Consider the following 15,569-nt stretch of genomic DNA (forward strand, 5'->3'; position numbering starts at 1 on the left):
TGATTGAATCCTTTGGACCTTGACCTGTCAAGGGCTGAAAATTTCCAAGAACAGAGACTCCACAGCCTCTCTGGGGAGCCCATCTCAAAAGTAAACCACTCCTGCTGTGAATGCTTTTTTACTTAGATCTACTCAAAATTCCTCTTGCTGCAACTTGTGACTGTCATTGTGCAACTGACAACATCCAGCTGCACCTTCTCCTTAGTCCCCATGTAGGTAGTAAAAGTGGATTTTCATTCCCCCTTGATTCTTCTCCAGGCTGAAACAAACCTCATCCTTTTCTCATGCACTAAGCATTCTCATCCTTTAACTGTCCCAATGGCCCTCCAGTCCATTTGCTCCAGTTTGTCAACATCTCCCTTGTACAAAGAGTCTAGATGGGGCCTCGTAAGGGTGAAGTCCCTTCCCTTGACCTGTCTGTTACCTTTCTGCTCATGCAGTACACAGGTATCCTGCTCTCCACACTACACACCTTCCACAGCTCACTAAATGAGTTAGGTTAGCTTCTTTCCTCTAGTCCACGTGAGGTGGTATAATTTATCTGCATTTGGGCTAAAAGACAGGCAGGAAGCTCTGTTACACAATTTACTCCAAGAAAAAAAGGTATGTTTATCTGTTACATTCACTCTGCCTCTGTTCAGGAGAGGTTTATGGAACAGAAAGACTTCATCTGAGCCTTGGCAGGGCGAGGAAATCATATGTGCTCATCCCTCAAGAAGAGAAAAGCACTGAGAAGCCTTTTGGACAGTGTGCTAGAGACTCAAAATATGTCAATTTGCCAATGTAAATCTTATTAACTATTATGCTAAAAAGTGTCTTTAAAACCCTCCATATATGTTGGCTGCCCATTGCATTCCTTTAGTGAATACAGAATTAAGGCCCTTTATCTCTGAAATAACTAAAACATCTAATTGTGTCTATTTCAGTAATTGGCTGCCTCATTCTCCTGGCTTGCTGTGGTTTGGTACCCACTCCCTGGCAGAGCCCATTCTGCGTAGCATTTCTGAATCACTGCCCCCTTCTAAAGACCTCCAAGACATATCCCTGTGGTGTGCTAGAACAAAAGCTGTCACTGGATGCAGACACAAACACATGCTTGAGAAACAGTAGTGAAGCAATGAGCAAGAGGCACGCCATATTTTGTCGGTAGGAATGTTATGAAACAGCCACAAGAAAACTCAACCACATTTTTCTAATTTATGATAGAGTAGATAGGGTCTTATTTTGGAGCATGAAAATGTAATTTATCCCAATCTCTCTTTCCCCACCACCCCTTTCAAATAGTAGTCTGCCCTGTCATCAAATTAAATTAACAGTTAAATAGAGCTGATTTCCAACCAGGACATTATGAGGATTTAACCTTCCTATAGACACATACACTTACAAAAGGAATTGTGGTGATGAGATTGAGAGCAAAATATTACCCAGAATCCTTTTAAGATTGAAGACAGAGGAAAGAGAAAAGTGATTGATTATGGTTTAAGAAGGATAAATATGAAATACGAACAATCAAAATAACAATATTTGAGAAGTGACAGCAGATGTGTCAATTCACACTCTTTAGCTTCAAATTCTCCCATTTCACATAATTGTTAGCTGGCCCCAGAGCCTCATAGCACTGTATAAAGAAACAATTGCACATCTTCTAAAAACAGAAGATGGTGAGATCTCTTAAACAGCTTGCCCAAAGATCCTATTGTGCCAAAATTTTTATGGGTTTACTCAATAAATTAAAAGGAATACCTCCTATGGGAAGCAAGAGACATAACAGAACTGAAAACATTTCCTGTAGGAGGAGTATTTTTAAATTTTTACAGAGAGAGGCAAATGAAAACTGAACACAGCACAGCCAACTGGTTTCTCACCACATTAGTCTCAGTAGGGTGCTACTCAACTGAAATTACCCTTCAGAGAAAAAATGAAAAAGTTAGTGCTCAGAAACAATCTTGCCATATTACAACAGTGGCAGAAAACAAAGGGATAAAGTAAATAAAACCTGAAAATAGAAATGGAAATTTTGTATTAGTCTTCCTCTTGCAAAATCAGTTATATGTGCTCAGCGGAGGTACATGTAGTTCCATCACTGAAAATCAAGTCCAGGCTAATTCCAAGGCAATGCAAAAGAAATCTTAATTGCACTAAAAAACCTAAAACTAAATCCTTCCTTTGTTAGCAAGGTCTGCAACATACTTTGTACTTTGCTGAAAACCAGTTGGTCCAATTATGAGAAAAATACTTATAATTTGACTTGGCCAATCCAAATAGTAGGCAACATCTACAGTAAAACAGCTTTTTATTTTCTTTTTCAGTATGAATTTCAGGTGATGAAAGGAACAAGACACAGTATCTTCCTCTTTAATTTTTGGCAGGGAGGATAAAGGAAGCTATGCATAACAAGGTGTATTAGAAATGGTTAAAAGACAAGCCCAACTTAAAAAGGTCCAAGTATGTGGAACAGAACTCAGAACCTAAGAAGAGAGAAAGAGAAAAGCAAGTTCCTGGCATCCACAAGAAGAGTTTGTACATTGGACTGACCACTCATGTGCCTCCTAACTAAGTGCAGTGCTCAAAAATGTCTTTCTGACCACACACACTCAGAGTCCTCATGGGTAAATAGTGTAAGTCAGAAGGTCTTTTCTCTGAGAGGATACAGATGAGAAGAAATAGGAAGATCCAGAAAAGACAGTTCTGGTTTCATAACTGGGGATGCTGATGCAAGCTGTTCCCATGGCCAGGACTGTGAGGATGATGACCCAGGGATGACAGCTGTAGGGTGTGAAACTGATGCTTGGTTTTATGAGCCAGAGACACTGTACCTAACCTACTTAGGTCCAAATACACAAACATGTGGTACCCAACATCTAGTTCCAGTTCATCAAATCCTTCAAAAACACTCTCAACTCTCCCGGGGATTTAATAATTCTTAGCTGACAACCAGAGTGGAAAAAACATGTAACTTGAAATAGCCAGTCTGTACACATCTAGGAAAAACTAAAACTCAAACAGAAAGCCTCCACATACATTTCCATTCACATGTATTATTGTTACAGGATAAGAAAAGATTAAAAAAATAAAAATTATTTTGAACAAGCACAGCTTAAACATTTGTACACAATAATTGATACAAAAGTTTTAAAGTGAGGTGAAGAAAGTAAATTCCTAGGACTAAATGGAAGGCACACATTTGAGTACTCTGTTGAAGTCTGAAAGCTCAGTACCTTCCAAAACTGCCCAATAAGCTGCAAAGTCAAATGAAGTCTGAACCTTGCTCTGAACCTCCTTATTGCTCTCCTTACAGTTTCTACAAGTTGAATGGAATATTTGGCCTCTTCTCCCACAATCCAGACACCTGGTCCAGCTAGCAACCAGTGGAACCCAGGATGCATAAAGGTTGCATTTTAAAATGTTAGCTTAATTCCAGTGGTGCTTATGCTCTCAAATACTGTGCCACATAGCCAGAGAATCAAATATGAGCAGCGTTATATCATGTTTAAGGAGACTAAGACAGGATTGCCATTATGATTGTGATTTTTAGTACCTTTTTTAACTAAGATTTTAACTCTACAACTCTGACACTAATACACTGAAGTTACTACCATGCCATGACTGTTCAGCCCTCCTTGCTCAGACCCCCCTGCTGGTTTCAATTATGAAATTTACATCTGGAAGGAAAAAACAAATCCCCCAAACAGGCTTAATACCTGTACAGCCTTAATACTTGTACAGCAAGAACACTGCAGAAGAGACCTCTGAAATGTTCTTCACCTGCAAGCTGTCACAGCTGCAGATCTTCTCATCCAATAGAGTCTGCAAAACTAAATGCGCTTCAACTCCACCATGAAGTCAAGACAGCAGTCTGGGTTGTTAATATTTTAGAGGTTACACAAAATTACTTTTCAGTCTCATTTCTATTATTTTCACAAGTTCCTTTCCCATTACTTAAGCAATGCACACTTGAAAAATTCTGTCTGTCCTAGCCATCAACCCCCATATTCTCATCCAATGTCTTCAGACATAATTTAGTAGAGAATGGGAAGAGTCCACTTGCCAAAATCGGAAATACTGAATATATTTAGTCCTTTTAATTGCATTCCTGTCATGAGAGACCCACAACATTCCTGCCCACCAAATTTTGTAATTATAGAACACTTACAGCATTGAATGGAACGGACTCAGGCTGAAACTAATCTGCATGTCCAGTGGTTTGGAATGTCTTAGGAAAGAAAATAAAGCAGAACAGTGCTTTATATATATATATATATTCTCTCCAGAGCAGAGCAGTTCATTGGTAAATACCAGAACATACCGTTTTTAGTTTATAAAAAAAAATATAAAAATCTTCCAAAGTACAGTTCTCACACATCTCATTAAGAAGGCCCCTCAACAGAAAAAATGCAAGTTATAGATTTAAACCTGCTAGACCCCCCATTTTGCTTCCAGGACAGTTAATCAGAGCTCTGCAAGGGAATATGCTCCAACATATCTTCTATCCATACAGCAAGATCTCTGGGTTAGCTATCAAGGTGCTTAAGGGTAACAGACACTGCTCTCACAATTGATGTCCACCTGAACCTCCAGTGACACAGCTTGAGGCCGTTTCCTCTTGTCCTGGCACTACATGCCTGAGAGAAGAGAGAACCCTCACTTGCTACAAGGAAAGAGAGACTCTACACTGCCTTCCCAATGGATTAAACTCCTAAAGTATCAAGCCAGTGAATTTACCAAAGCTGACCTGCCAAGGCACCTGTCAGCTGAAACCTGTGCTGTGAACGTTCACTACTTCTGATGGCCATGCTATAAAATAATTCAGCTAAACCAATGTGGTTCTGGTAGAGCAGATTAGCTTCTCCAGCATCATTGCAGCTCATCACAGCTTGGCCAGCCAGCAGTGCAGGAGACACTTGGACAAATCCTGGCTTCTCCCCCAAAACCTGGTGAGGAACCAAGGCAACCTTCCCTCCCATTCCATGGAAAACTCCTCCTGTAGTGCGAGCAAGAAAACTGGGCGAGCAAGTGGATCACAGGGTAAGTCAGGAGGAGGAGGAGGAGGAGGTGTGGAAGGCTGAGCCGTCCACCTGCAGCAACCCGATTTCACTGAAAAGCAAATTGCAAACTAAGGATACTGCCCCCTGCCTCCCAGGGGCCAGGCATGCAGGTGGGAAGGTTGCAGATGTTATGCTACCGTTACTTTAAAATCAGCTCTACCCCAAAAAAAGCATACTAGTTGGAGATGGTAATGTTTAACTAGTTAGTAACGCACAGATTATGACAGCAAAATAATCAGACCATATAAATTTAAGTGTGTAGATTTGGTTTCTCACAACAAATAGATTACTTGGATACATTCCCATGATCTGCCATATTTTTTTATCCACTTGTTGTGGCTTTCCATTACCGTTTTTAAGACAGAAAAATAAGCACAAGAATTAACACAACTTGAGACTTCACACAGATCTATTAATCTTGAGCTACTCTGGACCCAGCAAATGCATTTCAGCCAGTCAGTCAGTGTGAACACTTGCATCTTTAACTTGTGCAGATCTACTCAGGTATGTTAGACATTTTACATACATAGACATAAATGTATGACAAATTTTGGCAGAATTAAGGCATTAAAGTATTTCTAGGTATTTTTACCATCTTATCCATGATACTTAGCTTACTTAGAGACTTACCTGAGCATATGAAACACTTAATGAAAGGATAATAGACTTAATTTTGCAAGTGAAAGTGAATTTTCTTTAGGGAAAACAGCATAAAAGGACAGCCGAGATCAGATGGGAATTAAAGATGAATGCTTTTTCTCCTTATTAAAAATCCCCCTTGGCTTTGTCCTGCTGAAACCACTGGAAATGTAGTTGCTGATTTACACAAACCCAGGAACGGGTTTTTTATTTAAGCAGCTTATATACATAAGCAGAAAACAGAAAGGTGAAAGAATGCTTGTAAGAGAAGTAAAGTTCTGCCAAAAAATAATCTTTATAGTTGTAAAAAGGTTCTTGTGAAGAAAACATGTCAATAAAGAACTGTCAGGTCACTGGACAGTGAGAGACACATCTGTCAGATGATGCTTCACATTCAAAAATTTGTGGACGTAAGAATACAGGGCAAACACATTTAGGTGTGACCTGCTGCTGAAATTGGAAATCCCCTGTGCATTCAGGCATTCCATTAAAAATTATTTATGAATGGTGGCATGAACTTAGCAGCAACCTTTCTCTCCCTAGGCCAGTAGACAGGCTTGTCATATAAAATGCAGAAGTCAAAGAATTACAATGAAAAAAAGGTAAAATAAGCAATCCATTTTATTCTCCTGTCATAACAAAGCTAATATGGACACTGTGGCCTCATATACAGAAATCTCAGAGCAGTGGGGCATGCCTGCTTTAAAACCTGACTAGAGCTGGGCCAAGTGCCCTACCCCTGCAGCCCCAAGGTACCAGCTGTCCCAGGGCAGGATTCATCCAGCACAGGCTGCAAACCCCACCTTCAACACGTCCCTGTGGATGCCACCACACTGATCCAGCCTGGGATAGGTGCAGGAGGTCTGGCCCAGAAGTTATAATGTTGAAGGGGTTCTGAATGGAACTTCCATGGCATTTTTACTTCTCTTTACTCCTTTAAAGATTAAGGTAGCGGGGGAGAAAATAATTACCACACTTATCTCCTAGTCCATAACCCTGTTGCTTCCACAGTGGGTGTAGAGCAGTATTTCCTAAAAAGGGCAATGATACTGAAGGTGTTGGAATGAAGGTAAAGAAAACTGATTTTGCATTTATTTTATTCCCAACTTACAGGATGGGAATTTTTAAGCACTACAACTAAAACTTTGAATGTTCATTTTCATTAGGCAGTCATCATTCAGTTGTTTTTTACAGCCGAGTAAAATCATTATTGTGATGTATTTTATTTCCTAAGTTGAACAGAAATGGAACTACAGATTTTCTGCTGAGAATACAATAATTTGAATAATGGGACCTTTTAAAGCTATAATATTATAAACAGTTACTTCCTTTTCACCCAATAAAATGTGGGTTTTTCCACCTCCTCAAGCACACTTGTTTTGCCACAGCCAGGATGAAGCTGTAGAGACAAAAAAATCCTTTACTTACAAAAAAATGCACCTCTTCAAATAAACACTAAATAGGAAGCAAACAACTAAGTCCTTTATTAATAATGCTATTTTATAATGAGACCAGGCTGAATGACCATTAGGATGCATCCCTAAAATAATAGGGAGAATAAGATAAATATTATGTATGAGCAGTTTCTTCTAAAATATAGATTAATATAATTTGTAGATATCTTTGCTGAACAACTAAGTTCATACCTGTATAATGTCTTGAAATAGCAACTCTGAAACCAGCGAGTATCAGGTTAAATGAGGACTGACTGACATAAAATTCACAATGACAACACTGGCCCACTGCAGGAGGCCAGCACACCCTGCTCCTGACATCACAGCCTCACTACCATGACTGCTGGGACAATGACATCTCTCCCAAAAAGAAGGGTTGACTATCTAAAAATGCTCAACACACGCCAAATTAAGGAAGAACCAGTACTTTGCAATATGCAGCCTGAAGATGTGCTGTGTGTTTTGACACACAGCAGATCTGAAAAAAAATGCCCCAAGTGTCCACCACCATAGATTCAGTGAAAAAAGGAAGAGCTGCTTAGATTTACATATCAGAAGCCATGCTGTGAGTCTTGGACTCAGTCAGGAAACTCAGCACAGGAAATCCTATGTATGTTACACTTTTCAATAGATCTTATAACATCATTAGTGGATAAGCAGCAAACTTATCCTTAAGTAGCGTGATCACTTTTTATCTCACTGTCCACTGGAGGTTTTTATCCTTAATTAGTGTGATCATCTATTTTCTCACTGTTCACTGATGCTACAAATCCCACAAAATTCTTTGATACCATGATTTTTTTACTATCTTAAAATTCAAGCATCAGGATGAAGTATTGCTTAGAGTAACTTCTGATTACAAGACTTCATAATAATCCATTTTTTAAAACTGCTAAGATTCTTCACCACCTCTTTCAACATTAGCCAGCATTATGCCTGAAGTTCCCACCCACATGTTGACACTCCATCCCAATTGGCAGACACTAACTTTTATACTCCAAGCAAACAGGGAGATATTGGAGCTCAGGGTAAGATGCAGCTTTGCCTATGAAAACTGCATTTTGTAATCTTGTGCTATCATGATGCCCAGTTTGGCTTTGATCTGATTAAGGTAACCATTTTACAAAGACTTCCACATCCCACTGCAACAATGGGGCTGTTTTATTGATGCATCTAATTATTACCAACTATTTATAATAACTTCATCTGAAATGGAAAAGGAAATGCTGTTTTCTGATCCCAGTTCTCCAGAAGGCATTACTAAACAGTTAAGCGGGAAACCTCATCAACATGAACAGGATGGACAATTTCTCAAAACAAAAAAATTTCTTCTGCTGCTACAAAGGGCTCAGCATAACCAACTCGATGAGCAATTGCTACCAGGAAACAATGCCACATTTTTTGAAACATTCATCCACATGGTATGGTATCTGCAGCCCAACATCGATGACATCCAAGTTAAATGAATAAATATTTGCATTGCAAAGTTGGATTTGTCTTGGAATACAATTGCTCTTCACGTGGTACTGACAGATGTGCGTTTTCAAATAAATCACAACTCACTGGGTGTGTGCACATTAAAAACAATTTGTCGATCTTGTTAGAAGCTATCAAATGCTTCAGTTTAAGAGGTGTGAAACTGGGAGGGGGAGGTTTTACAGGCCTGGGACCCATACACACGGAATCCGTCGAGGGAACCTCAAATATCCGACCCTCCAGCGCCGCAGATGCCAGCTCCCGGCACCAACACCCGCGGCGGCCTCGACGGCCCCGCCGCACAGGGCGGACCCACCTGGGTCTCGCAGCGCCGCGCACCCACCGCGGCGGGCGCTGCTGGAGCCCCTCGGGGCAGCCCCGCCGGGCCGGGCGGGCGGCGGCGAAACACGGGCACGGGGGCGAGGGCGGCGCGGCGGGTGCCCGTCCCCCGGGGGCGGGCGTGCCTACCTCGGATTTCCACACGACGTAGGCGGCGGGGCGAGGCTCGGGCGGCGAGGGTTGCCCCTTCCTTTGCTGCAGCCAGCGCCGGGGCGAGGAGAAGATGCTGTTGGCGGGGCTGGCGGTGCCGCTCAGCGCCAGGGCCGAGGGGGTGCGCGCCAGGAAGGGCAGCTCGCAGCCGGGACTCCGCTTCCCGCGGAGGCTCTCCTCGTCAAAGAGAGCACTGCCCGGCGGCGAGCGCTCCAGTGGGGTGCAGGGGGTGGAGAAGGAGGCGCCGTGGGGCGGCGGGGCGCCCCGCGGACCGCGGCGCTCCCCCGGGGGGCTGCCGGCGGCCCGCGCCCGCGGCGTCCGCCCCGCGCCCTCGCCGTCCTCCCGGCCGCCGCCGATGATGGCGGGGTCGAGGCTGCGCGTCTGGCGGAGCCTCCGCTTGGAGAGGCTCTTGGCGGCGGCGGGGGCGGCGGCGGCCGGGGAGGAGCAGGAGAAGACGCTGCTCAGCAGGCTCTGCGCCGACATCGCGGCGGGCGCTGCCCCGGGCACGGCGGGGCGGCCGGGGGTCCTGCCTGGGCTCTCGCTGGCTCTGCCTCCAGCCCCCGCCAGGGCGGCGCGGAGCGGCCCTCGGGGCGTCCCCCTCGGCCGGGCTCAGCCCCCGGCAGCGCGGCCCGACGGCGGCACCGCGGGGCTCATGGCGGCGTCCGGCGCTGGGGCTGCTCCGGGGCTGCCGCCGGCGCGGTCACTTTGCTGGGAGGGAGAGGGAGGGAAAAAAAAAAAAAGTTACGAGAGAAAAGGGGAGGGAAAACGGCAGCAGCGGAGCTTTTATCTGGGCTCGCCGCAGGCTGCCAGAGTCACTCCCCCCTCGGCCGCGATGCGCAGGGAGTCGCGGGCCTCCCCCCACACACACAGCCGGTCGGGTCCGGCGGTGGCGGGGCCCGTCCGCCTCCCCTCACGGGGCGGCAAGAGCCGCTCCCGGTGTCGCCCGCACCTCGCTGTGCCGCGGGACGCCCCCGTCGGGGGCGCGGGGGAGGCAGCCCCGCCGGACTGCGTGGGCACCGGCGCTGCGGGCCCCGGGCGCTGCCGCCCTGGGACGGTGCAGTTGCGTTTTGGGGACGGATCGAGCAGCGGCGGACAGCTGTTCTCCGGAGCGATCGCTCCCGAACCCTGCACCGCGTCCCACTCCGGCCCCGCTGCTGCTTATGGACCCCCCGTCCGCCCCACCTATGCAGGGCAGAGATGGTATCTCCAGAAAAAACTTCCAGCATCAAACAGGATACTCACATTGTGCAGCACACGGGACAGGGTCTTCAACGGAGCTCGACTTGTAGCTGTGTTCTGGCCCACGTCTCTCTTCCATCCTCTGAAACGCCTCCTTTGAGGGTGCATGGACGTGAGCCCCACGGGCAGCATGGGTCACCGAGACCTTTAACTCTTCCGCTGAGTTCTGAGGTCACTGCCACAGAAAAGGTAAGAGTGGGACCAGTGAAGCTAAGCCTCCTCAGGACAAGTAACTGAACTTGTTTATCTTCCATTGAGACTTTCTCTGTTCCCACTGCAAGCATAGGCAAGGAAACATCTACCAGAGACACAGAACAAACTTGGGGAAAGCAAAATTGTAAAGAAAGGCAGAAGCAGAATGCACAGAGAGGGACAATACCAGGCAGCTCCATGAAGGCAGCCAGCTCCTTCTCACCTGGAGTGAAGGAAGCAGCCCCTCAGCTGCAGAATCTGTCTCCTGCCGCTGCTCCTAGCTGGGAATATTAACAGTCCTCCTCCCCTCACTGGGGGAGTTCAGCAGCGATGTTTGTCAGATTTTTTTCCTGGATCTCCAACACCATCATTTACTCTGTGTTTAAACTTTATTAAGTAACCTTTAGCTTCATGGGTGGGTTTGGTTCTGTTGCTATTGCATCAGTGAATGCTACAGCCACTACATTTTTTGAGTTGGAAAGCAAAACACACAGCACCAAATCCTGTTTTTTTCCTGACCTATACTTTTATTTATGGAGTAAGTGGAAGATGCCCAAGGATAACCCCTGTGAAGTGGCAAACCTCTCCCGTCTCAGATGAACTCACAGTTAGACTGCTGATTCCATGGGGCCTAAGCATCCTTCTTTTGACTTGAAAACCCACCAGCTCCACAAACCCCCAGTCTCCCAAAAACTGTTGCAGGCAGCTCTTAGAAAATCTGCCTAGAAAAAGACTGGTTATTTTGAAGAAAAAAAAAAAAGACATGACACAAGGGTTATTTTCTCCTTATGCTGCATTTTCTCCTCAAACCCTAGTGCAGGGTTGTATTGTTCTGTTTGAGGTCCTGGAGCCAATGCAGGTAAATGCTCTATGGCAGCACTTTCTGGTTTCATCAATAGAGTAGGAAGTTCTCTCCTCTGAGGCCTTCTTTAAGGTTCATGAACAGCAACAGCACACAAGTACATCCACTTTCAAAGGGAGGTGTTCTGCTTTTAGGTAATGTTCCCAAATGAGATTTCTTTTTTCTTGGTCTGCAAAGTAGCTTTTCCCTCTTATTTTCATGAACTGTCCTATTGCCTAATTCCAAGTTCCTTCACAGCTAAGGTTGCAGCTGTTTCTGTTTAGAGCTTCATTTCATTTTGCCTCTTCATTAATGCCTTCAATAAGGTCTCATGCTTGAGACTAAAAAGAAGGTCTGAAGCATAAGACAATCTGCATTTGTTTTTGCCGTTCTGAGCCTATTCTAGCAATTTAGTTGAGAGACACATCTGCAATACAAATATACGTACATTTGGCTCCAAGTATTTGCTCTTTTTGTCCTGTACAATCATCATGGGAACATAAAGGGGCAGGAAGACATGAGGAAAAAGTCACAGAGGGAAATTCAGAGCTGTAAGGAACTCATCACATGAGGAGTAGAGAGGACAATCACATTTGCCTCCAAGATTCACCAGAAGCAGTTCCCTGAAGCAGGGAGGTGCCCTGCCCACTTTGAAGGGCTGACACTCCTGGGCACAGCCGGTTGCCAGCAGGCAAGCCCCCAAGTTTCCAGTTCAGAGCCTTACACGCTGCCCACACAGCCTGTGAAAGGAGGCTGAAACGATCAGATAAGTGCATTGTTAGGGGCATACGTCACAAATAGCAGCTCTAAATGAAGTGGAGGCAAAGCATTCTTATTTCCACCTGCTCAGCCCAGGTATTACTTATTGCCCAGCTGGTTTTCTTCATGAAAGCCTCCATGAAAATTATAGTTTTTATGAGACAGAGAGGATCACAGCTGCAATTCAAAGAGTAAATGCAGCATATGCATAGACATGCTCCATGTAGTCAACTTCACTGCTGCTCTTAGCTGCTGTCTGCATCTTTCAGGGGTAATAGCAAATAAAAGCACTTACTGATTATTTTTGAAGTTTCTGTTCATTATCACTATGAACTGCATTATTGTGAGACCTGGCATCACCATCCTGAAATAGGCTTGAGCTCTTAGTGGGCATGGTACAGGCACAGGACAAAAACACAGCCCTAATTCCCAAATTTTACTGATAACTTCCAGCCACAAGATATTGTCTGGGCAGCCAAATCTGCAGAGGATTAGTGAGATAATACTAGTTGATCTGATGCTGCTAGCCCTTCCTTTCTGAGGCAAAACACTGGAACAGGCTGCCCAAGGAAGTGGTGGAGGCACTGTCCCTGGAGGTATTTAAAAAACCTGTAGAACTGGCACAAAATGATTTCTATTTATGCCTTCATTGCCTCGACCTTCACCAACAAAGTCTCCCAGCCCTTTGTGCCTCAAGGTGAAAAAACCTCTAAATAGGGGGAAAGGACCATGTTATGGATCTTTTCTTGAGGAGTCACAGACAAATGAAGTCTTAGGAACCAGCGGGGATGAATCTGAGGAGGCTCAAGTAGCTGGATAATGTCACTGGAAGGCCACTTTTTATATTTGAAAGGCCATCAAAATTTGGAGAAGTACCTAATGGCTTGGAAAAGGCTAAAAGTTGCACCTGTCTTCAAAAAGAGCAAGGACTACCTAAGCTGCTAAAGGTTGGTGGCTTCACTTCAGGAAAATCACAAAAGCAAGTTCTCTTGGAAGAGAACTCGTGGGCACATGGAGGAGAAAAATGTGACTGGAAAGATTCAGCATGGATTTACCAAGGGTAATCATCAGTACTGGAACAGGTTATGGGATCCTATCACTGATAGTTTTCAAGATCTAACTGAAAAAGGCACTAAGCAATCTTGTCTCAGTTTAGTTTTTGCCCTTCTGTGACCAGGAGGTTGGAGTATAGACCTCTTGAGGTTCCCTCCAACTTGAATCACTTTCTGGTTCTAAACAAATACTAATTTTGAAGCAAAGTCAAGAAAATCTTAATCAGAAAATTTTCAGAGACTTTGTGTAAATGGCTATTACCTGACTTTATAAAAAGCATGTTACATGGTTAAGTTTTAGAGAAACTATGGTCTTATTGTTATTTTAACAATGTCTGGTTTTATTAATGCCCCATTAAACTGAAATTGGAAGGAGTGACTGTCACCTGTTATTGGTTGAATTTAAAAAAAATATTTTTTATCAAAATGAGAGTGTATTCATCTCAAGAATGAAAAAAAGCCTGGTTTGTTCAGACTTCTGAAAAATCCCTGAAAATAAAGGTGATTTGGAAAATAGTAACTTTTTGCTACTCTAATTATTTATTTAGAATTTATTAAGCATTAAAAAAAATCCAAAGCCACTCTTTTACCTTACCTTTTTTTTTCTTACAGAAGAATTTCTGTTTGTCATTCCTAGGATTTGATTTTTTGGTCAAAAAGGATTTAATCTAAAATGTATCTCTTCTAGTCTTTCTGTGAAAATGAAAGAACTGTTATATTTTTTTACAAAACTTTTGTCTTTGTTGCAGTGCAATTGATCTATAAACATTTCAGCACAGGACTCAAGGCTGCTCCTCCATGAGAGTGCTACAGAAGTGTTTGTGGAAGCAGCTGTGGAGTGGGATGCATAAGTCCACAGAAGGAGCCAGCACCCAGCTTTTACTCCAGTGAGGTTCAGCCTTCACCCAGCTGGTGACCTACTCAGTGCTTAGCTAGGAAAGCTGAATCTTTTTTGGGGTGACAGTACTCAAAAAAAAAAAATTAAAAAGCACCACTTTCTGTAAAGAGAAAAAGAGGCTTATTTATAATGGAAGGGAGAAGCAATGTAATGCCTTTACTCCTCAAAACATTTGCTAATCTGAAGGAACAATAATGACATCGGGGTGCCTACTACATATCCTTACAGAAGTTATATATACAGCATGCCAATCTAATATATAGCATATCGTATATATAACTAAATGTGCTGTACATATTTGTAAATGTGTGCGTATATACATATGTATGTATAGAGCATGCACATATATACACTGGGATTGGGGATCATTTTTTGAGAGAGAGGCAGAGTATTCCGCTCTCTGCGCTCCCCTCCGGGCATTCCAGCGCCGCCCGGACGATCCCCTGGAAGGTCCCGGGGATCGCTGAACCGCGGGGGGCGGGACCGGGGCCGGGCAGGGGCGGGGACTCGGCTCTGGCCCCGCCCCGCGGCCCCGCCCCCGCCGCGCGCGCCGCCCGCAGCCGCCGTGCCGATGCCACGTGGGAGGCGGCGGAGCCGCCGCCGCCGCCGGGCCGGAGTCGCGGCCCCGCTAACGCTGGGGACGGCGCTCGCCGGCCGCCGCGAGGAGGGGAGGTCGCGGAGCCCCCGGGACCGCACCGGGATCGCCGAGACCCGATGGGTGCTCGGCGCGGTGGCGCCCGGCTCGCGGCTCGGCCTCCCGGGCCTAGAGGCGCTGGCGGCGGCGGCCGGGCCTAGGGGCGGCTCTCCGCCCTGGGCGGCGCCCTCGCTGCTGCAGGTGCCGGCGGCGGCTCAGCCGGCCCCGCGGCGGGACGGCAGCGACCTGCCCGCCGGCGCGCCCGCCGCCCTGGCCGTGCTGCGGCTTCAGCCCGGCGCCGAGGGCTCGGCGCGGGCGGCGGCAGCGGCGGCGGCCGGGGCCGCGCCGCGCCTGCGGACCGTCTACGTGAACCCGCGCTGGCTGGAGCGCCAGGCCGCGCTGGGGGCGGCGGCGGCGGCGGCGGCGGCCGCCAGCCCCTGCGCCGAGGCGGCAGCGGCGAGCGGCGCGGCCGGGGCCCCGGCTCCGGCTCCGGCTCCGGCCCCGGCCCCGGCCCCGGCCCCAGCCCCAGCCCCTGCTCCGGCCCCGGCCCCGGCTCCGGCAGCGGCGGCGGGGCAGGGCGAGGCCGAGGCGGCGGCCACCCCCTACGTGGGGTTGCGGCGGCCGCTGGGCTACAAGTTGGCCAAGGCCACGAAGGAGCGGATCTGGCGGGGGGAGTTCATTGACCTCTTTTCCTTGCTCCACACAGAGCTGGCCCCCGAGCACGGCCCGCGCCCGGGGGACACGCTGGACCAGTGGGTCTCGGCCTTCCTGGTGTACGCCAGCGTGCTGTGCGAGAAGCACCCGGCGCGCTGCGGAGCCATGTTCAAGTACCTGGACACCATCCGCAAGCT

The 15,569-nt window shown here is 46.5% G+C and overlaps 1 protein-coding gene across 1 annotated transcript in view; it reads right to left on the reverse strand.

Moving 5' to 3' along the window:
• The window catches only part of ARHGAP6 (Rho GTPase activating protein 6), a 319,166-nt gene extending 309,580 nt beyond the window's left edge, over positions 1-9,586 (reverse strand). Inside the window, exon 1 of the mRNA XM_066545353.1 lies at positions 9,083-9,586. Within this exon, the coding sequence (XP_066401450.1) occupies positions 9,083-9,586 (504 nt within the window). The remainder of the gene's footprint in view (positions 1-9,082) is intronic.
• Between the last annotated feature and the right edge of the window lie 5,983 nt (positions 9,587-15,569).

This window comes from Molothrus aeneus, chromosome 2 (assembly GCF_037042795.1).
Source record: "Molothrus aeneus isolate 106 chromosome 2, BPBGC_Maene_1.0, whole genome shotgun sequence".
Taxonomy (NCBI): Eukaryota; Metazoa; Chordata; class Aves; order Passeriformes; family Icteridae; genus Molothrus; species Molothrus aeneus.